At 54.0% G+C, this 23,112-nt stretch overlaps 2 protein-coding genes across 2 annotated transcripts in view; one reads left to right on the forward strand and one right to left on the reverse strand.

The window, feature by feature from the left end:
• GPR39 (G protein-coupled receptor 39) overlaps positions 1 to 2,494 on the forward strand; it is a 274,066-nt gene extending 271,572 nt beyond the window's left edge. The window contains exon 2 of the mRNA XM_073647570.1: positions 1,373 to 2,494. Within this exon, the coding sequence (XP_073503671.1) occupies positions 1,373 to 1,863 (491 nt within the window). The 3' untranslated portion in view covers positions 1,864 to 2,494. The remainder of the gene's footprint in view (positions 1 to 1,372) is intronic.
• Positions 1,921 to 23,112, reverse strand: part of LYPD1 (LY6/PLAUR domain containing 1) — an 85,249-nt gene continuing 64,057 nt past the window's right edge. The window contains exons 2-3 of the mRNA XM_073647571.1: positions 17,897 to 18,031; positions 1,921 to 3,030 (exon numbers count right to left, since the gene is read on the reverse strand). Coding sequence (XP_073503672.1) covers positions 2,801 to 3,030; positions 17,897 to 18,031 — 365 coding nt within the window. The 3' untranslated portion in view covers positions 1,921 to 2,800. The remainder of the gene's footprint in view (positions 3,031 to 17,896; positions 18,032 to 23,112) is intronic.

The following is a 23,112-nucleotide window of genomic DNA, read 5'->3' on the forward strand; positions in this document are numbered from 1 at the left end:
CATACAGAGCAGTGGGGGGGGGGGGGAGAGCAGAGCAGTAACATACAGAGCAGTGGGGGGGGGGGAGTAGAGCAGTAACATACAGAGCAGTGGGGTAGAGCAGAAACATACAAACTAGTGGGGGGGGGGGGAGCAGAGGCCATGCTGTATGCTGCTTCACTCCTCTGGAGGAGCCTCCTCTCCTGCTCTAACAGAGCAGACTGTGACTCATCCGCTGTGCACCAGCCACAAAACTTTTGCAGAAGCGGATCCTTCTGCGTCCTGTCTCCCAGGCCCCATAGCGGCAACGTGATCTGCTAATATGTACCATACGCCACTGTTCCACGTATCACCTATTTACCAAGCCGAACCTCTATTCACTTATCGCCACCTTCTGACACATATCTCTAGCTCCCACTTATCACCACCTCCTGTGACATTTCTGTAGCTGCACCCTCACTTATCACCACCTCCTGTGACATTTCTGTAGCTGCACCCTCACTTATCACCACCTCCTGTGACATTTCTGTAGCTGCACCCTCACTTATCACCACCTCCTGTGACATTTCTGTAGCTGCACCCTCACTTTTCACCACCTCCTTCCACATTTTTCTACCTCCCCCCTCACTTATCCCCACAATTGAGAAATAAATCCTGCTAATCTAAAGATATCATGAGTATACTTGCAACTTTCTAAAATGTGAGAAATAATAGATCAAGCAAAACCACTCGCCCTGATGAAATCCAGCCCCCCTTTTTCAGATATAATTGCAAAATGAAGAAAAAGGTGCACACCGAATATAAAACTTGGTAAATACACTAAAATATGAGCAATACTAAAAATAACTAGGAGGGCTCGTAATTTACACAGAAAAGCAATTGTTAGTTTCTCTTGAACATGACGACCTGCAGCTGCATGAAGCTCAGATGGTAAAATGTCCTCCTCCAAGCGGGAAGCAGATGTACAATAACAGGAGGACGGGCGCAGAGGAGACGTGTTAGTGGATTATAGGACGACCTATCATGTACAGTGAAGTCTTCCTCCGCTCTAATGGATATTGCTTTTATTCTGAAGACTTCATTTCAGATGCACGTTCCTGGTTTATCTAAGAAATAATCAATAGGAAGAGTTTTTGTGCGGCTTCGCTGCTCTAGGACAAGTAGAAGGTCTGCCGCCCCCTCCTCACAGCACAATGAGAACGCAGCCAAGCGGCTCTCATCAATAAACATCATTTTCACAATCTATTCCAGTGACACCAGCAGTGATGCCACATAATGACCCTGTCAAGGTGACAGCGCCCATTGCCTGCGCCATATCCTCCAGCATGATTTACTGTACCTGGGAACAAGGAGGGCAGCACCACCATACTGATATTGTGTCTTTTCTTTACAGGTCTCATCGTTCTGACTCTTGCTCTCTGCTGGATGCCCAACCAGGTCCTTCGCATCATGGCAGCCAGCATACCCAAGCAGGAATGGACGGTCCACTACTTCCAAGCCTACATGACGCTGCTTCCAGTGGCGGACACTTTTTTTTACCTCAGCTCCGTCGTGAATCCTCTTTTGTACAACATTTCTTCAAAGCAATTCCGAGATGTGTTCCTTCAGGTCCTTCACTGTCACTTGACACTGGAGCATATCAACATAGAGAAGCTTCGCAGAGCTCATCTCCACTCGGCTGCCAGCAGTATTAACTACAAGAGGCCGCTGGTCTCCATGTCCTCAAAAAGAAACAGCACAGCCACTGGACAGAATTCACACCAGACCTTCTGCCTTTCTGGGCAGGAGAAAAGCCTGGTAACAATGACTGCCCAAGCAGATCACACAGAAGAAACAATGCAGGCAACATCTGGGAAGAACGGCGTCTATGAAAGTGAAATCTAAGGCCTTCAGATTCACACGGAGATCCACCAAAGGACACACAACTAGCTAGACAGTTACTTGAAGAAACCTACTTGTGCTTTTATTGTTATTACACTTTATTTGTAGCGCCATCATATTCCGTAGTACGGTACAGCGGCAGAATGAAGATAAGAGTAACACACAACACAGAGACTGGGAGAGATACAATATGGTGGAAGGGTCATGGGCAGGAAAGGGGCACGAGGAGACACAAGATGATGGACGGGAGTGAGAGGGTTACAACATGGGAAGAACGGCCATGAGGAGACACAATATGGCAGGAAGTAGTAAGAAAACACAATATGTAGGGAAGAGGCAGAAGGAGACATTTAATATGGTGGGAAGAAGTATGAGGAGACACATTAAGGTGTGACGGGGCGCGGGAGTTATTGCTGCGTCTCAGGAAGGACAAGACACAAACGTTGTACTCCATCTCTAATAAACCATCTCTTTTGCGGATTCATTTATTTGGTTCAATATAAACAGTGAAACGAGAAATGTGGTAGAGGAGAGGTATGAGGTAGATACGTGTGGACCTCCTCACCTTCTGCTTGGAGGACATAGGAGAAGCATGAGACTGCGGCATGAAGACTGATGGGGGGGCGTCATGGGTGAGTGTGGGGGGCACGCGACTGGCTGTGGTTTCCTGCTCTGAATTGTAGTATACACAACTCGAATGATGGCAGAGGGACCCCCTCACAGGGATGGCGCAGGGTTTCTTTAAGAAGCTGCTTTGTATCCACAACTTTCTCAGATTCTCTTTAAGTGCATTTTGTCAGAACAATTGCAGAAATCAAACCCTAATCAGAAAATATAAGAAAATAGATTTTTGGTGACCGGTTGAATTTGCCTAGGAAACAAATCAACAAAAATTGAGTCTCCCAACTGGGAAATCCCAGCAAGAGTATCTCCATACTGGCTACAGCAGGTCTGCTAACACAAGCAGCGACAGGACCACCACTGGGGCCCCCCAACTAGGAGCTACAGCCGAACTCCTGCTCTTCTTGGCCCGGGGACCATTGCACAAAGAGGTGTCACAGCAGCTGATACAAACTGAATTGACTTTGCCTGGGGTGCAGAAAGACTGGTATCCAGCGGAGGCGATGAGACAGGCGGCTGAGGAAGCACATGACTTACGATACAATATCCCTGAAAAACAAGAACAAGCAATTACTGGCTGATCAGAGAAACCATCATCTGTGAAATGAACTATTGATATTCTGGAATCGCAGCCCGGCCGCATCGAGCCAAAGGAACCGCCTCATGATGGCTCCATAATCAGCATAATGTGCTATGAAAACCCCCAAAACTAATAAGGACGTGTCTGAAGGTCTCATGAGGTCTGCTACAGCAAGAAGGTGGACAACCACAAACAGATGCTCCCATAGACCCCCCAAGACAATCTGCCGCCATCTTCTATTCATTCATCACGTCACCAAAGAATAGGACCTCCAAACAACTGCACCACATGGAAACGGACCACCCACCAAAGGTGAACTAATGACCCCGCCACATGTTAGGGTTATCAATTCCAATATTAACTGATGAGGAACCATGTGCATCACCCCAGCTATCTTCTCACAGCCATAATTCGGCACTTTTCCTCTTCTGGACCCCTAGTAGATATGGCTGCATGTGGGTCGGGTCGTGCACGGCTTAGTCTGCAATAAACTGGTTCTCAATTTCCAAATCTAGTGTTGGTTAAAGAAGTGGATTCAAAACTTAAGTCCCTAAGAAGCTACATGGGGAGCAGTACAAGGTACGGTTCCTCAGACTGTCCCCGATTCTCCACCTCCGGGTCTTGGCACTGGTTTAAACATAACGGAAACCACAAAATGAAGATTGATGAGGTCGTTACTAGGTTCCCTGTGAGGGCTCGCCATCAGGCCAAACCTCCGACTCAGACGCCTCAATTTCCAGGACACCCACTCCAACTCCGACTTCACGGCTCCGACTCCCTCATACATGGCCCCGGCCCCCTCATACACGGCCCCACGACTCCCTCATACACGGCTCCACGACCCCCTCATACACGGCCCCACGACCCCCTCCTACACGGCCCCACGACCCCCTCCTACACGGCCCCACGACTCCATCCTACACGGCCCCACGACTCCATCCTACACGGCCCCACGACTCCATCCTACACGGCCCCACGACTCCATCCTACACGGCCCCACGACTCCATCCTACACGGCCCCACGACTCCATCCTACACGGCCCCACGACTCCATCCTACACGGCCCCACGACTCCATCCTACACGGCCCCACGACTCCATCCTACACGGCCCCACGACTCCATCCTACACGGCCCCACGACTCCATCCTACACGGCCCCACGACTCCATCCTACACGGCCCCGGCTCCCTCATACACGGCTCATGTGGAAGTGATAACGTTACTGCAGCGCACATTCATCTCAGCTAAAAGTCCAGACCCTGAGATCAGGAATAGGACAGACATTTATAGGACATTTCAGAACTTCCCAAATTATTATGAAAGAATATTCCCCACAAACCGCATTGAACTACTGTACCCAATTTATTATATATTTTAGGAGTCGCAGTCGCTCAATTTTATACCGACTCCACAGCCCTGCTTCTAACTCCACAGCCCTGCTCACCATGACGCATACCAATGAAACTTGGCGGAATACAGAGATAAAGCTTAAGTCTCCTCTATGTTACACATCAAACAGGAAATATTTCAGAAAGTGCTAAAACCTAACAAAGCATCACAGGTCTAAAGAAGAGGGACACAACCTCCCCTGGTCCAGGTGCCATATTGTCATACTGAACTTCCAAAAGCCACAAGAACAAATAGAGAGCAAACTCCTATGACATTTATGGCACATCTAAAGTCTGACCTCCCTATACGGCGCTCTAATAGGGCGTTCACAGGGGTTTGTGATGAGGATTTAGAAAAACAACAATTCACTTAATGGGGAAAAGCTCCAATAGTGCACAAAACATAAGAAAACCTACACTATCTATTAAAGGAACCCTCTCTCCATTGCACTGCATTATGGAGATACAAGCTCCTGAAATTTAGGGTGCCCAATATGTCAATTTCTCCTTCAACCAAACAGGCGTTAACAGATTCCTCTCTGAGGGTCTTTACTTTTTACCTTTTATAATGCAACTCAATCACAAGAAGGATGCGTTACATGAGAAAAAAGCAAACGTCCACAGCGAGTGTCAGAGAGGAGAGCGGCGGCATGGCGCGCCGGGAGAGGAGAGCGGCGGCATGGCGCGCCGGGAGAGGAGAGCGGCGGCATGGCGCGCCGGGAGAGGAGAGCGGCGGCATGGCGCGCCGGGAGAGGAGAGCGGCGGCATGGCGCGCCGGGAGAGGAGAGCGGCGGCATGGCGCGCCGGGAGAGGAGAGCGGCGGCATGGCGCGCCGGGAGAGGAGAGCGGCGGCATGGCGCGCCGGGAGAGGAGAGCGGCGGCATGGCGCGCCAGAGCAGGAAAGATTATCAAGTGAGCAGTGTCTGCCACAGACAGCACTCTGAATCTGCAACACGTATCCAAGGCACTATTCCCCAATCCCTGTAGTAGGTCTAGAGCGCTTTGTATGTGATAACCGCTGCTCCTGCCATGGTCTTCCCTGCTCCCATGCTGCAGCTCCCATATTGCAGCGCTGTAAAGACAGGAAGTGATGGGAGTGAGGAGATCTCACTGTGATTAGGTGAGATATCAAGTCCTTGTTCTGACCTTCATTGTGGTCTTTTACTTTTTTTTTCCCCCTCTATGATGTTGCCTTCTTATGATTGGGCAGCATCATACAGGGGAAAAAAAGTACAGTATTCTCCTGCTGTCTGGAGTCCTCCAGAGGTATCTACACCGGGCACCATTAGTATTTGCCAATCTCTGCTCCTTAGCTGCAGACCACTACCCACTACTGTGTGTGGCTGCTCACATATACAGTGCTCAGGATAAATGAGTACACCCCAACAGTTTTCTCAGAAACCTTTAGCTTTCCTTCAGCATCAACATTTCTACGGGCGACCGTGCTACTAAATGCTCCCCATCTATTGACTGCAAACAAGATTATTTAGTGCTCAAAAAAAGTCACTTTCCTAACAAAATCATGTAACACCATATCACACTTGTGGGGGCGCAGGAGCCGCCAGTGTCGCGGGGGGGGGGTGGGGGGGGGGGGCGCAGGAGCCGCCAGTGTCGCGGGGGGGGGGGGGCGCAGGAGCCGCCAGTGTCGCGGGGGGGGGGGGGGGGCGCAGGAGCCGCCAGTGTCGCGGGGGGGGGGGGGGCGCAGGAGCCGCCAGTGTCGCGGGGGGGGGGGCGCAGAAGCCGCCAGTGTCGCGGGGGGGGGGGGGGGGCGCAGAAGCCGCCAGTGTCGCGGTGGGGGGGCGCAGAAGCCGCCAGTGTCGCGGTGGGGGGGCGCAGAAGCCACCAGTGTCGCGGTGGGGGGGCGCAGAAGCCACCAGTGTCGCGGGGGGCGCAGGAGCCGCCAGTGTCGCGGGGGGCGCAGGAGCCGCCAGTGTCGCAGGGGGGGGGGCGCAGGAGCCGCCAGTGTCGCGGTGGGGGGGCGCAGGAGCCGCCAGTGTCGCGGGGGGCGCAGGAGCCGCCAGTGTCGCGGGGGGCGCAGGAGCCGCCAGTGTCGCGGGGGGCGCAGGAGCCGCCAGTGTCGCGGGGGGCGCAGGAGCCGCCAGTGTCGCGGGGGGCGCAGGAGCCGCCAGTGTCGCGGGGGGCGCAGGAGCTTTGCCACCAAGTGAGATCAAGGTGCAGAAACTTCAGGTTGCTCGTAAGTAAAATTGTTTTATTCACAGTAATATATAACAAATAAAAGCTACATTCACAACGCGCTTTGGCTCTTTGCAGTGTACACCTGAAGAAGGCAGCAAACAGCCGAAACGCGTTGTGAATGTAGCTTTTATTTGTTTTATATTACTGTGAATAAAACAATTTTACTTACGAGCAACCTGAAGTTCCTGCACCTTTATCTCACTTGGTGGCACAGACAGCGCCATCACCTGGTCTCCCTTGTGGCATCCTCGTTGGGGGATACTCCAGTCTCAGGATTCAATCCCACCTCACCAGGTCGGCCGCAGTCTTTTGCAACTCATCCATACTACAAGCGGGAGTTGTGCCTCTGTTTGCACAACCGCATCAGGGGAGCAGTTTCCTATAGATACTCACCCTTGTAATTGATCGGATCTTACTACGCTTCGATAGCGCCACGTTTTCTCTCCTTTAGGAAATCTATTATTGGTGGGATTACAGATGTGCTGCTCTATAGTGAAGGAGAAGGGGCGGCCATCACTCTGGGCCCTTCATAGACTTATGTGGAGTTGTGAAGGGACAAGTTGTTATCATTCTCCATCCAGCTTCGTGGCTCTAAGAGCTCATTCATGAAGGATTAAAGGGGAGAAAAGTGCGGTGGATCCCGGGCACGGCCGCTGACAAAGGTAAAATAACAGAAAAGGAATCACCTCCTCCTTTATACAGGGCTCGAAAGTGACATAAAACAATTTAAACAAGTTGTTAAGTTCTAACGTAAGAATAATTCATTGAAAAATATGCGGGGAGAGCAACAATCCTCACCACCACCACCACGCGGGGAGAGCAACAATCCTCACCACCACGCGGGGAGAGCAACAATCCTCACCACCACGCGGGGAGAGCAACAATCCTCACCACCACGCGGGGAGAGCAACAATCCTCACCACCACGCGGGGAGAGCAACAATCCTCACCACCACGCGGGGAGAGCAACAATCCTCACCACCACGCGGGGAGAGCAACAATCCTCACCACCACCACCACCACGCGGGGAGAGCAACAATCCTCACCACCACCACCACCACGCGGGGAGAGCAACAATCCTCACCACCACCACCACGCGGGGAGAGCAACAATCCTCACCACCACCACCACGCGGGGAGAGCAACAATCCTCACCACCACGCGGGGAGAGCAACAATCCTCACCACCACCACCACGCGGGGAGAGCAACAATCCTCACCACCACCACCACGTGGGGAGAGCAACAATCCTCACCACCACCACGCGGGGAGAGCAACAATCCTCACCACCACCACCACCACGCGGGGAGAGCAACAATCCTCACCACCACCACCACCACGCGGGGAGAGCAACAATCCTCACCACCACCACCACCACGCGGGGAGAGCAACAATCCTCACCACCACCACCACCACGCGGGGAGAGCAACAATCCTCACCACCACGCGGGGAGAGCAACAATCCTCACCACCACCACGCGGGGAGAGCAACAATCCTCACCACCACCACGCGGGGAGAGCAACAATCCTCACCACCACCACGCGGGGAGAGCAACAATCCTCACCACCACCACCACGCGGGGAGAGCAACAATCCTCACCACCACCACGCGGGGAGAGCAACAATCCTCACCACCACCACCACCACGAGGGGAGAGCAACAATCCTCACCACCACCACCACCACGCGGGGAGAGCAACAATCCTCACCACCACCACCACCACGCGGGGAGAGCAACAATCCTCACCACCACCACCACCACGCGGGGAGAGCAACAATCCTCACCACCACCACGCGGGGAGAGCAACAATCCTCACCACCACCACGCGGGGAGAGCAACAATCTTCACCACCACCACCACCACGCGGGGAGAGCAACAATCCTCACCACCACCACCACCACCACCACGCGGGGAGAGCAACAATCCTCACCACCACCACCACCACGCGGGGAGAGCAACAATCCTCACCACCACCACCACCACGCGGGGAGAGCAACAATCCTCACCACCACGCGGGGAGAGCAACAATCCTCACCACCACCACCACGCGGGGAGAGCAACAATCCTCACCACCACGCGGGGAGAGCAACAATCCTCACCACCACCACCACCACGCGGGGAGAGCAACAATCCTCACCACCACCACCACCACGCGGGGAGAGCAACAATCCTCACCACCACCACGCGGGGAGAGCAACAATCCTCACCACCACCACGCGGGGAGAGCAACAATCCTCACCACCACCACGCGGGGAGAGCAACAATCCTCACCACCACCACCACGCGGGGAGAGCAACAATCCTCACCACCACCACCACCACGCGGGGAGAGCAACAATCCTCACCACCACGCGGGGAGAGCAACAATCCTCACCACCACCACCACCACGCGGGGAGAGCAACAATCCTCACCACCACCACCACCACCACGCGGGGAGAGCAACAATCCTCACCACCACCACCACCACCACGCGGGGAGAGCAACAATCCTCACCACCACCACCACGCGGGGAGAGCAACAATCCTCACCACCACCACCACCACGCGGGGAGAGCAACAATCCTCACCACCACCACCACCACGCGGGGAGAGCAACAATCCTCACCACCACCACCACGCGGGGAGAGCAACAATCCTCACCACCACCACCACGCGGGGAGAGCAACAATCCTCACCACCACCACCACGCGGGGAGAGCAACAATCCTCACCACCACCACGCGGGGAGAGCAACAATCCTCACCACCACCACGCGGGGAGAGCAACAATCCTCACCACCACCACGCGGGGAGAGCAATAATCCTCACCACCACCACGCGGGGAGAGCAATAATCCTCACCACCACGAGGGGAGAGCAACACAAAGTATTAGATGCAGAGTTAATAAGCATAGATACAATATCAATAATGGCAATATGACACCGCATAATGAAACACAAACATAATAACTCTGAATTTACATCCGACTGTAATAGAACAAATTCCCGACCACGAACCGAACAGATTCCAGAAGGTAAATCGGGAATCTTATTGGATATTCATCTACTCTCGCTCCAGAGGGATTATATGAAACGGTTGACAATACGAGGTAAGCACATTAATACATTGCTAATAAAATCAATATTCTAATTATATTTGTACATTATTGTTTTAAAGTCGCAACCCCTTGCTAATATTTGACATTTTGATTGTATTATGCTCAGGTGTGCATACACTTATTATCCCGTCATATATTGATATATATCTGTATTTCCATGTATTATTGCTGTTTTTCTTTTTTAATGCACATTTTCTTTCAATCAATTGTCTTTACTGTAAACAAATCACGTGTTTTAAATAGCGCCACCTATTGGAGGCAGCAATCATACAAGTCGCCATTGACCCTTTAACGAGCCTTGCAATATGACTTCGGATAAAAGCCAAATCAGAATCTCCCTTTGCAGACACGGAGTTTCAGGGTATTACCCCTCATCAGTGCAAAGTGTGAGAACTAATGCGGCTAAAGAGAGGCTGTGGACTGGGGTCTAAGGGGCAACGTTTCCCCTTGCGGACTGGGGTCTAAGGGGCAACGTTTCCCCTTGCGGACTGGGGTCTAAGGGGCAACGTTTCCCCTTGCGGATTGGGGGTCTAAGGGGCAACGTTTCCCCTTGCGGACTGGGGTCTAAGGGGCAACGTTTCCCCTTGCGGACTGGGGTTTAAGGGGCAACGTTTCCCCTTGCGGACTGGGGTCTAAGGGGCAACGTTTCCCCTTGCGGACTGGGGTCTAAGGGGCAACGTTTCCCCTTGCGGACTGGGGTCTAAGGGGCAACGTTTCCCCTTGCGGACTGGGGTCTAAGGGGCAACGTTTCCCCTTGTGGACTGGGGTCTAAGGGGCAACGTTTCCCCTTGTGGACTGGGGTTTAAGGGGCAACGTTTCCCCTTGTGGAGAGCATATTTGTATTTTTAGGCCAGATAACCAGGGGCCTTCCCAGACTATTAATATCAACCCCCAGCTGTCTGCTTTGTCTTTGCTGGTTATCAAAAATAGGGGGGACCCCACGTCATTTTTTTAAAAATAATTTAAATAGGTTAAATAAGGCTAAACATCCTTTATGCCACATGAGAGGCAGTAAAAGGGGTCGAGTCTATTATATGTAGGGGGCTTGTGACATTAAATATCTCCATGACATTATTTTGTTACGATGTTTCGGGCTGGGAGTTTACTGTACTTGGCTGATGAAGGTGGTGTAAAAATCCGATACCAAATGCATGGTCCGTGTGCCGCGCGGTTTTTGTCTCGCACCCATTGACTGTGTGATCCGATTCTCGCAGCGCTGGGATCTGATTCCTCACTCAGATTTGAGCGGAGAAAAAAAAATTTTTTTCCTCTCACCGCCCGCCTCCCTCTCACCGCCCCCCGCCTCCCTCTCACCGCCCCCCACCCCCCTCTCACCGCCCCCCACCCCCCTCTCACCGCCCCCCACCCCCCTCTCACCGCCCCCCGCCCCCCTCTCACCGCCCCCCGCCCCCCTCTCACCGCCCCCCGCCTCCCTCTCACCGCCCCCCGCCTCCCTCTCACCGCCCCCCGCCTCCCTCTCACCCCCCCCGCCTCCCTCTCACCCCCCCCGCCTCCCTCTCACCGCCCCCCGCCTCCCTCTCACCGCCCCTCCGCCTCCCTCTCACCGCCCCTCCGCCTCCCTCTCACCGCCCCTCCGCCTCCCTCTCACCGCCCCTCCGCCTCCCTCTCACCGCCCCTCCGCCTCCCTCTCACCGCCCCTCCGCCTCCCTCTCACCGCCCCTCCGCCTCCCTCTCACCGCCCCTCCGCCTCCCTATTTTACACCAGCGTGAGTGAGCACATAAGGTGAGCATCCTGAACGGTTATTAGAGTCTGTTCACATTACCTATGCCGACGGCTGCTTCAGACCAGCCCTCTGGGGTCCGTGGCTTTTAGCATGCCCAGCATTGCCAGTTAACCAATTCCTCACTGCACCACTAGGAGCGCGGGGAACGGGAGCGCGGGGAACGGGGGCGCGGGGAACGGGGGCGCGGGGAACGGGGGCGCGGGGAACGGGGGCGCGGGGAACGGGGGCGCGGGGAACGGGGGCGCGGGGAACGGGGGCGCAAGGAACGGGGGCGCAAGGAACGGGGGCGCAAGGAACGGGGGCGCAAGGAACGGGGGCGCAAGGAACGGGGGCGCAAGGAACGGGAGCGCGGGGCGCAAGGAACGGGAGCGCAAGGAACGGGAGCGCGGGGCGCAAGGAACGGGAGCGCAAGGAACGGGAGCGCGGGGCGCAAGGAACGGGAGCGCGGGGCGCAAGGAACGGGAGCGCAAGGAACGGGAGCGCGGGGCGCAAGGAACGGGAGCGCAAGGAACGGGAGCGCGGGGCGCAAGGAACGGGAGCGCAAGGAACGGGAGCGCGGGGCGCAAGGAACGGGAGCGCGGGGCGCAAGGAACGGGAGCGCAAGGAACGGGAGCGCGGGGCGCAAGGAACGGGAGCGCGGGGCGCAAGGAACGGGAGCGCGGGGCGCAAGGAACGGGAGCGCGGGGCGCAAGGAACGGGAGCGCAAGGAACGGGGACGCAAGGAACAGGAGCGCAAGGAACGGGAGCGCGGGGCGCAAGGAACGGGGACGCAAGGAACGGGGACGCAAGGAACGGGGACGCAAGGAACGGGGACGCAAGGAACGGGAGCGCGGGGCGCAAGGAACGGGGGCGCAAGGAACGGGAGCGCGGGGCGCAAGGAACGGGAGCGCGGGGGCGCAGGGTCTAGAGCGCGGGGGCGCAGGGTCTAGAGCGCGGGGGCGCAGGGTCTAGAGCGCGGGGGCGCAGGGTCTAGAGCGCGGGGGCGCAGGGTCTAGAGCGCGGGGGCGCAGGGTCTAGAGCGCGGGGGCGCAGGGTCTAGAGCGCGGGGGCGCAGGGTCTAGAGCGCGGGGGCGCAGGGTCTAGAGCGCGGGGGCGCAGGGTCTAGAGCGCGGGGGCGCAGGGTCTAGAGCGCGGGGGCGCAGGGTCTAGAGCGCGGGGGCGCAGGGTCTAGAGCGCGGGGGCGCAGGGTCTAGAGCGCGGGGGCGCAGGGTCTAGAGCGCGGGGGCGCAGGGTCTAGAGCGCGGGGGCGCAGGGTCTAGAGCGCGGGGACTAGAGCGCAGAGACGGAAGCGGAGCGGGGCAGGGACGGGAGCAGAGCGGGGCGCAGGGCCATGAAGGAGCGGTGTATAGATGACCAGTTGCTGGTTGTCAGCAGCAATTCCTCTCCTGATGGTGAAGGCAGAGGACATAATCTCTGCACCAGAACACAGTATTAGGCCTGGTGTCCACGATGCAGAAATGCTGCAGATTTTTTCCGCATATCCCTGGCAGGAAAAACGCATGCGGACTGCACGTGCGGATTGTACGTGCGGATTGTACGTGCGGATTGTACGTGCGTTTTTCCTGCCAGGGACATGCAGATGTGAAGCGTTCTTCACTTGCATTTCCGCATGTGGGTTGTGATTTTAGCATCACTTGGAAAGTGCTTGACAGCTTGGTCACACTATATAAATCCATGCAACCAGCAGATATAGTGTGACCAAGTAATAGTTAAAAAAAAAAGAATAAAAATGGTAAAAATTAAAAAAATAACATTATACTCACCTTCCGATGGCCCCCGGTGTTTTCTCCACAGTGTCCGGTCTCTTGTAGGGCTCGCGGTGGTGTAAAAGGACCTTCCATGACGTCATTTAGTCATGTGACAGGTCACGTGACCGCCGACGTCCGCGGTCGCGTGACCCGTCACATGACCAAATGACGTCACTGCAGGTCCTGTTAGACAATCGCGAGCCGCCGGGGAGACAGGACGCACCGTACAGGAGACTGGGGGCCATCGGAAGGTGAGTATAATGTATATTTTTTATTTTAAATTCTTATTTTTACAGGTACTATGGTACCCGGGTCCAGAGGAGAGTCTCCTCTTCTCCACACCCGGGTACCATCCGCAGATTGAATCGCTTCATATCCGTGTGTGCAAATGTGCTGACACGGATATTATGCGTTTCAATGCAAGTCAATGGCGGCGATTACGCTGCGTGTCCAAAAAATGAATGGACATGCTGCGTTTTTTTCCGTAATGATAATCCACAGCGGAAATTTCCGCAGCATGTGCACAGCAGATGCGGATTATCATTGGGGACCATGGGGCACATATTACCAAGCGTTTTCGCTGTGGAAATCGCATAGTGGGCACGCAGCCTTAAACCCTCTGCCCCTCCAGCGGCTCCATGTGGGGACTAGACGCACTCGGGTGGAAAATGGCAGAAGCAGCGGATTTACATATGGTATTTCCACCGGGACAGCGAGTGTCGGCGGCTCATCTGTGCACGGGGCTGAGAAAAGGAAAGACGCATCATGTGCTGGAGGAAGTCAGTGCAGCCCGGACCTCGCCGTCCACCACGCCGGGCCAGCACCTCGTCCATGGTGGGCACTACCGGCACTCCAGCCCCACTACCCGCTCCGCGCTCCTGAGCTTATATAAAGCCCCTAATCCTGCTGATCTGCCGCTCGCCTTAGAGTCTTGTAGGGAGAAAGAAAGTGGAAGCAATTAATAAGAGAAGGCGGCTGCAGGCGGCTCAGCACAATCTCACCGGCACAGGCAGGTTTACTGCGGAGGAATTAATGGCTGTTACTATCTAGTCACTGGCACATCTGTATCAGCAGCCGCAGGCGGCGACCCCGGCCCAGGCAGAGGCCCAGGCCCCGGCCCAGGCAGAGGCCCAGGCCCCGGCCCAGGCAGAGGCCCAGGCCCCGGCCCAGGTCCCGGCCCAGGCAGAGGCCCAGGTCCCGGCCCAGGCAGAGGCAGAGGCCCAGGTCCCGGCCCAGGCAGAGGCAGAGGCCCAGGTCCCGGCACAGGCAGAGGCCCAGGTCCCGGCACAGGCAGAGGCCCAGGTCCCGGCACAGGCAGAGGCCCAGGCCCCGGCAGAGGCACAGGCAGAGGCCCAGGCCCCGGCACAGGCAGAGGCCCAGGCCCCGGCAGAGGCCCAGGCCCCGGCACAGGCAGAGGCCCAGGCCCCGGCACAGGCAGAGGCCCAGGCCCCGGCACAGGCAGAGGCCCAGGCCCCGGCACAGGCAGAGGCCCAGGCCCCGGCACAGGCAGAGGCCCAGGCCCCGGCACAGGCCCAGGCCCCGGCACAGGCACAGGCCCAGGCCCCGGCACAGGCACAGGCCCAGGCCCCGGCACAGGCACAGGCCCAGGCCCCGGCAGAGGCAGAGGCCCAGGTCCCGGCTCAGGCAGAGGCCCAGGTCCCGGCTCAGGCAGAGGCCCAGGTCCCGGCACAGGCAGAGGCCCAGGTCCCGGCACAGGCAGAGGCCCAGGTCCCGGCACAGGCAGAGGCCCAGGCACAGGCAGAGGCCCAGGCCCAGGCCCCGGCAGAGGCCCAGGTCCCGGCACAGGCAGAGGCCCCGGCACAGGCAGAGGCCCAGGCCCCGGCACAGGCAGAGGCCCCGGCACAGGCAGAGGCCCCGGCACAGGCAGAGGCCCAGGCACAGGCAGAGGCCCAGGCACAGGCAGAGGCCCAGGCCCCGGCACAGGCCCAGGCCCCGGCAGAGGCCCAGGCCCCGGCACAGGCAGAGGCCCAGGTCCCGGCACAGGCAGAGGCAGAGGCCCAGGTCCCGGCTCAGGCAGAGGCCCAGGTCCCGGCACAGGCAGAGGCCCAGGTCCCGGCACAGGCAGAGGCCCAGGTCCCGGCACAGGCAGAGGCCCAGGTCCCGGCACAGGCAGAGGCCCAGGCCCCGGCACAGGCAGAGGCCCCGGCAGAGGCCCAGGCCCCGGCCCAGGTCCCGGCAGAGGCCCCGGCAGAGGCCCAGGCCCCGGCAGAGGCCCAGGTCCCGGCAGAGGCCCCGGCAGAGGCCCAGGCCCAGGCCCCGGCAGAGGCCCCGGCACAGGCAGAGGCCCCGGCAGAGGCAGAGGCCCCGGCAGAGGCAGAGGCCCCGGCAGAGGCAGAGGCCCCAGCACAGGCCGCGGCACTTAGATGTGTAAATCACGCTGACTCCATCACCCGCGGCTCCTTCTCTCAGAAGCTTCTCTTCCCAACACATCTTCATAGGATCTCAGCAGCACTTTCATTACCAGTAATTCTGCTCCTGGCGGGGGCCGGAGTGAGGGGCCGCGGCTGCATCATGTGTACGGGGTTCTCTTCATACAGGGGGTCTGTCCTCTCCTCCTGTGATGGGGTCTCTAGATGCCAGTATGGCATTTACCCCCAGATGATCTCTACATGCTGAATGCCTTACAATGGCGCCCACCCCGATCGCTGCCCTCCACCTGTGCTACAGTGGTAGAAAGTCTACACACCCGTTATAATGCCAGTGCTTTCTGTCATGGAAAAAATCTGATTGAGAAGAATCGTTTCAGGGCTTTTCCACCTTTAACGTCGCCCATAATCTGCACAAATCATTTTGAGGATGACAATAAAAAATAACAAAACTACAATAATGTGGTTGCATAAGTTTGCACATCCTCATAATCAGGGCTGTGGTTGTGCTCAGGATTGACCGCCTCTATATTACATAGTAGTCATCGCTCGGCCGCTGTAATTACAGCGACTCTGATTAACCCCAGAGAAACTGTCGCTGCTCCAGGATTCTCCTGACAGTTTCTGGTCTGTAAACAGCTGACAACACAGCAAAGGATCTCATTGTGGAAAATTGTCAGTCATGAGGATGAGAGAAAAACCTTTTACAGTCATTAAATGTACCATGGAAACTGTGAAGACGTCATCAAGAAGTGGCTGAAATCTGACACAACAGTGACATTACCGAGAACTGGCAAATACCGGCTGTGTACGGCATGTGACCGCCATCTTCCACACCCTTCCATAGCTTTTAGGTTATAATTCTTTAGGGTACATTTGGTGCAAAGCCAGTCATCGATAGATCACCATCCCCACAGTGAGGCATGGTGGGGGCAGCATTATGATCTGGGTCTGTTTTTGGCAGCTGGTACTTGGGCTTAAGTCAAAGGCAGAGAGAGGGGGGGGGGGGATTAGGAATTGTCTCAAATATCAGTCAATGTTGCATCAGAACCTTAAGGTCTCTGCTAAAAAGCTAAAGAGGAATTTCACCTTTCAGCATGGCGACAACTCTGCGCGACCTGCAAATCAGCACCGGAATGGCTTCAGCAGAAGAAGCTGAAAGCTTGGGGAATAGCCCAGCCAAAGCCCAGACCTGAACACAAGAGAATCTGTGGTGACCTGAAGGGGGCGCTGTACACAGGAGACGCCCCCGTAATCTGACAGATGTGGAGCTGCTGCAAGGAGAGCCGGCAAAGGTCGCCAATTCTAGATGTGCCGAGTGATTGACCCCGACCCAAAAAGACTGAATGCTGCCAGGAACTCAACGGGAATGCCAACGAAGTTTAGGGGTGTGCAGATTACGCAACCAGAGTTTAGTTATTATTGTTTTTCATCCAAAGAAATTACAATTCAATTGAAAAAAACTGCAAAGACTACGGGTGACATCCCACCGGAGAAAGCTGGAAGGATTATGTCACATGACAGAAACCAACTGTATATGGTGCTGTACAGAGGCCACCGGTACCAAGTGCACTGAACCGCTGTACACAATCATATGTACCGTACCGCCCGCCACCTGCACTACATGTACCGTACCGGCCCTCCACCTGTACTACATGTACCGTACCGGCCCACCACCTGCACTATATGTACCGTACCAGCCCTCCACCTGTACTATATGTACCGCACCGCCCGCCACCTGTACCATATGTACCGTACCGCCCGCCACGTGTACTATATGTACCGTACCACCCGCCACGTGTACTATATGTACTGTACCACCCTCCACCTGCATGTCTGCTGTACCAAAATCCATACTATACTACATGTACTGTATCACCCTCTCTCCTGTACTATGCGAGTGTACGGTACTACATGTACGGTACCTCCCTCCACCTGCACTACATGTACCGTATCTCCTTCCATCTGCACTACATGTATTGTACCAGACTCTAATTGTACTTCATATACAGTACTGCTCTCCAGCAAAAGGCATAGTGACAAAAGTGTGGAAAGAGGCAAATGTAAGGAGGCCCAGTAGAGACTGGGCAGTCGCAAAAGTTGAGTATATTGTGCGTATGCAGAATCTGTTCCCCGTGTTGATCGATAGGAGCCCGGACCTCCTTAGTCATTACTGATCGATAGGAGCCCGGACCTCCTTAGTCATTACTGATCGATAGGAGCCCGGACCTCCTTAGTCATCACTCGGCATGCAGAATAGCATGGTTGACACCAAACCTACCGTCACTTTTCTCCATCACTTCTTTCTGACACGTGTCCTGGACGTTAACGGTGCAGTTGACAATGAACTCTGGGGAGGAGCAGTCGTCCTTCTGGAACTCCTCACACTGGTAGCACTGGATCTGCAGAGCAAAGCCTGCAAGAGAAGACATTGGAGCTCCATGACCGGCAAGCAGCATCGTCGCCTCCAGGCAACCAGACACAACACTTCTCTAACAATCAACTGCACTGGAACGAGGGAGCAACTGAGGCCGGAGGAACGACAGCAACGCCATAAGGAACGAGGGAGCAACTGTGACCGGAGGAACGACAGCAAAGCCATAAGGAACGAGGGAGCAACTGAGGCCGGAGGAACGACAGCAACGCCATAAGGAACGAGGGAGCAACTGTGACCGGAGGAACGACAGCAAAGCCATAAGGAACGAGGGAGCAACTGAGGCCGGAGGAACGACAGCAACGCCATAAGGAACGAGGGAGCAACTGTGACCGGAGGAACGACAGCAACGCCATAAGGAACGAGGGAGCAACTGTGACCGGAGGAACGACAGCAACGCCATAAGGAACGAGGGAGCAACTGAGGCCGGAGGAACGACAGCAACGCCATAAGGAACGAGGGAGCAACTGTGACCGGAGGAACGACAGCAACGCCATAAGGAACGAGGGAGCAACTGAGGCCGGAGGAACGACAGCAACGCCATAAGGAACGAGGGAGCAACTGTGACCGAAGGAACGACAGCAACGCCATAAGGAACGAGGGAGCAACTGTGGCCGGAGGAACGACAGCAACGCCATAAGGAACGAGGGAGCAACTGTGACCGAAGGAACGACAGCAACGCCATAAGGAACGAGGGAGCAACTGAGGCCGGAGGAACGGCAGCAATGCCATAAGGAACGAGGGAGCAACTGAGGCCAGAGGAACGGCAGCAACGCCATAAGGAACGAGGGAGCAACTGAGGCCGGAGGAACGGCAGCAACTGTTATGATCTGCTACAGAGACTAAGGAAAGAGAGGAGATCTGTCCCTACAATAGAAGTAAACTAGATCCCTACGATGTAACGGGGAACCTGATCCTGCGATCAGACCCGCTAAAGTCCTCGGCTAGTCTGAACGCAGACCTATAGATGTGAGGGAGGGATCCCTACAAGATCTAGGGACTGGGAAAAGTTGGACACCTCCTAGCAGAAATAGTAGCAGTCAAAGACAAACACACAACAAAAAGGCATAGGGGTCAGAAGACCTAGCAAAACTAACAGAGAACGGCAACAGAGCAACAAGCTAGCTCAACAGTAGTAAATACAAATGAAGTCCAGCAAAGCCAGGAGGGCGGAGCCGGATTAAATAGGCAAATTGGTCATGTGACCAGCAAACTAAAAAAAAACTAACAGGAGAGTTGTAACAGTACCCCCTCTTCTAAGAGGATCCTCCGGATCCCCTAGGCCCGGGCTTACCAGGAAACCTCCTGTGAAACGCTCGGACAAGTCTGGGAGCAGAAACATCATCCGCCCTCACCCATGAGTTATCCTCAGGTCCGAAACCCTTCCAAGCGACGAGATACTGCAAACTCGCTCTATACCGTCTAGAATTTAGGATGCGGGAAATTTCATATTCCCCGTCCTCCACCACCGGAGGAACAGTGGCAGTGGCGTCACCATCCGACACATCAGCTTTTTTCAACAGAGAAACATGAAACACCGGATTAATCCTCCAGGATGTAGGAACCTCCAGCCTAACAGCAGATTGGATAACTATCTGAAGTACCTTAAAGGGCCCTACGAACTTGGGACCCAATTTTTTAGAAGGAATCCTCAATCGCAGATTCTTAGAGGACAACCAAACCATGTCACCAACAGCAAACAAAACCTCTTGACGTTTCCTGTCAAAGTACCTCTTAGATTTTCTGTTGGCCTCCTGAAGATTACCACGCACATCCGTCCAAACTCTCTCCAAATCACCGGAAAAACTCTCCTCCTCAGGCACAGCCGAAACCAATTTGGAAAATGACCCAAAAGACGGATGTCTCCCAGAACAACAAAAAAAAGGCGAACACCCAGCAGAAGAGGATGTATGGTTGTTAAGAGCAAATTCAGCAAGTGGCAGAAACTCAGACCACCCCTCTTGATTGTCTACCACAAAACAACGCAAGAACTGCTCAACATCCTGATTCTTCCTTTCTGTCTGGCCATTAGACTCAGGATGATATCCGGATGAAAACGACAATTGAACTCCCAACCTGTCACAAAAGGCACGCCAAAAACGAGCCACGAACTGAGGTCCCCTATCAGAAACAATGTCAGTAGGAACACCATGTAGTCTGACAATTTCCTTGACAAAGGCCTTGGCGAGTGTCTTAGCGCAAGGCAGTTTGATGAAGGGAACCAAGTGACACATCTTGCTAAAACGGTCCACGACCACCCAGATGACCGTGAAACCTTCAGAGGGAGGAAGGTCAGTAATAAAGTCCATAGCCAGATGTGTCCAAGGTGCACTAGGAACCTCCAGAGGGCAAAGCAACCCTGCAGCAGGAGCATGCGAAGACTTGGATCTTGCACACACAGTACATTGGCGCACCCACTTAATGACTTCCTTCTGCCATTCAGGCCACCAAAAACTGCGACCCACAAGTCTCTTGGTCTCAGAAATTCCTGGATGACCTGCCAACCGAGACTCATGACACTCAACAAACAAATCTCTCCTAAAGGTCCTAGGCACAAACAACCTCCCATGGGGAGTGTTAGATGGGGCATTCTCCTGTGCTTTAAGAATCTCATCCTCCAAAACGGAGTCCAAAGCAGCAATCACAACACCTTCTTGTAAAATGCTCTCCTCCTCCTCTTCAGCACCGACCATGGGAGAAAAGCTGCGAGACAACGCATCAGCTTTAACATTCTTGGTACCCGGGATGTAAGTGACGGAAAAATTAAACCGCGAGAAAAAAAGTGCCCACCTAGCCTGACGGGCATTCAAGCGCTTGGCAGCATCAAGATAGATCAGATTTTTATGATCAGTGAAAACCTGAATGGGAAATTCAGCACCTTCCAAGAAATGACGCCAGTGTTCAAATGCGAGTTTAATAGCCAGCAATTCCCGATTACCAATATCGTAATTAAGTTCAGTCTCAGAAAAATTTTTTGAAAAAAAGGCACAGGGATGTACTCCATCCTTGTTTTCCTGAGACAACACCGCACCGACCCCCACCGAAGAAGCATCAACCTCAACCAAAAACGGCTTAGTCACATCAGGCTGCATAAGGATGGGAGCAGAGGTGAACCTCTCCTTTAGAAACACAAACGCTTCAATGGCCTCAGAAGTCCACTGAACCGCATCAGCACCTTTCCTGGTGAGATCGGTCAGCGGTTTGACAATAATAGAAATTTTTTTTATGAATTTTCTGTAATAATTGGCGAAACCCAAAAACCTCTGTATCGATTTCAAACCAATAGGCCTAGGCCATTCCTGCACAGCCTGAACCTTCACCGGGTCCATCTCAAAGCCCTCGCTGGAGATAATGTAGCCCAAAAAACTAATTCTCTGTACAGCGAACTCCCATTTCTCCAGCTTAGCAAAAAGTGAATTGTCCATTAATAACTGTAATACCTCACGTACGCTCCGCCAATGAGACTCCAGATCCGGCGAATAAATCAAAATGTCATCCAAATACACAACCACATTTTTGCCGATTAAAGGTCTCAGGATGTCATTAATAAGATTCTGAAAAAATGCAGGAGCATTGGTAAGACCAAAAGGCATAACCAGATTCTCAAAATGACCCACAGGAGAGTTAAAAGCAGTCTTCCATTCATCACCCTCCTTCATGCGCAACAAATTGTATGCCCCCCGGAGATCAATTTTAGAGAACCACTTGGCCCCCACTAACTGGTTAAACAGATCAGGAATCAATGGCAGTGGGTAAGGATTGCGTACAGTAATTTTATTAATCTCACGAAAATCCAGACAAGGACGTAAACCGCCATCTTTTTTTTTTACAAAAAAAAAATCCAACAGCCACAGGAGACTTGGAAGGCCTAATGTGACCGGCGGCCAAGCTTGTCTGTATGTATTCCTCCAAAGCCTCTCTCTCAGGAATAGTAAGATTAAATAAACGACTTTTAGGAAGAGTCGCTCCAGGGACAAATTCAATGGTACAATCATAGTCTCTATGAGGAGGCAAAATTTGTGAATCCTCCTCAGAAAAAACTCTCCAAAAATCCTTAATAGGTACAGGCAATTCCCCTCTATCCACAGCAGCAATACGTCCGTTACAACACTTGTCATAACACTTAAGGCTCCAGGACTTAATTTCATTGGTAGACCAATCCAGTACAGGATTGTACAATTTTAACCAGGGTAACCCCAATATTACTGGAGAAGGCAAATTATCCAATACCACCAAATCCAAATTCTCTTGATGAATACCATTAATAGTGAGGGGAAATTCACAGACCTTGTGAGTAACACTCTTCAAGGGAGAGCCATCAACAGAAACCACAGCAATAGGGGATGACAAAGTTTTAGGTTCTAATCTAAGTTTTTCCAAGAATCCCCCATCAATCACATTCAGAGTAGATCCACAATCCACAAATACCCAAAATTCAATTAATTCATCCTGAGCAGCAGTAGTGGCAGATAGGAATACTCCCTTAGAATTTAAACAGGCAATACGAGCATGACTGACCATTTTTTTTTCTTTCTTCATACGAAGCACACAGCTCTTAATAAAATGACCAGAATTTCCGCAATAGAAACACAAGCCTTCAGAACGCCTGCGGTCTTTTTCCTGAGAGCGGGGTGCCATCGCCCCAATCTCCATCGGCTCACCAATGTCAGTACAGACCCTCTCAAGACTCTAAGCGGACATAGCAGAGGATTTGCTCTCATTAACCCTTGCACGCAGTCTCCTGTCCACCCGTATAGCTAATTGCATTGCCTCCTGCAAGTTTCCAGGTGTGGGATAAGCAATCAGTAAATCCTTAACCCTTTCACCTAGCCCTGCAAGAAACAAGCTTTTCAAAGCAGAATCGTTCCACCCCACCTGGACAGACCACCGGCAGAAGTGAGAACAATATTTTTCCACATTACCTGATCCCTGCCTCAAACGTCTTAATTCAGACTCATCAGATGAGACACGATCAGGATCATCGTACAACAAACCCAAAGCAGAAAAAAAACTATCCACTGATCTAAAGCACGGATCACTAGGTTGGAGAGAGAAGGCCCATC

The sequence above is a fragment of the Phyllobates terribilis genome, unplaced genomic scaffold (assembly GCF_046119375.1).
Source record: "Phyllobates terribilis strain yellow unplaced genomic scaffold, ASM4611937v1 Scaffold_9__5_contigs__length_417890890, whole genome shotgun sequence".
Taxonomy (NCBI): Eukaryota; Metazoa; Chordata; class Amphibia; order Anura; family Dendrobatidae; genus Phyllobates; species Phyllobates terribilis.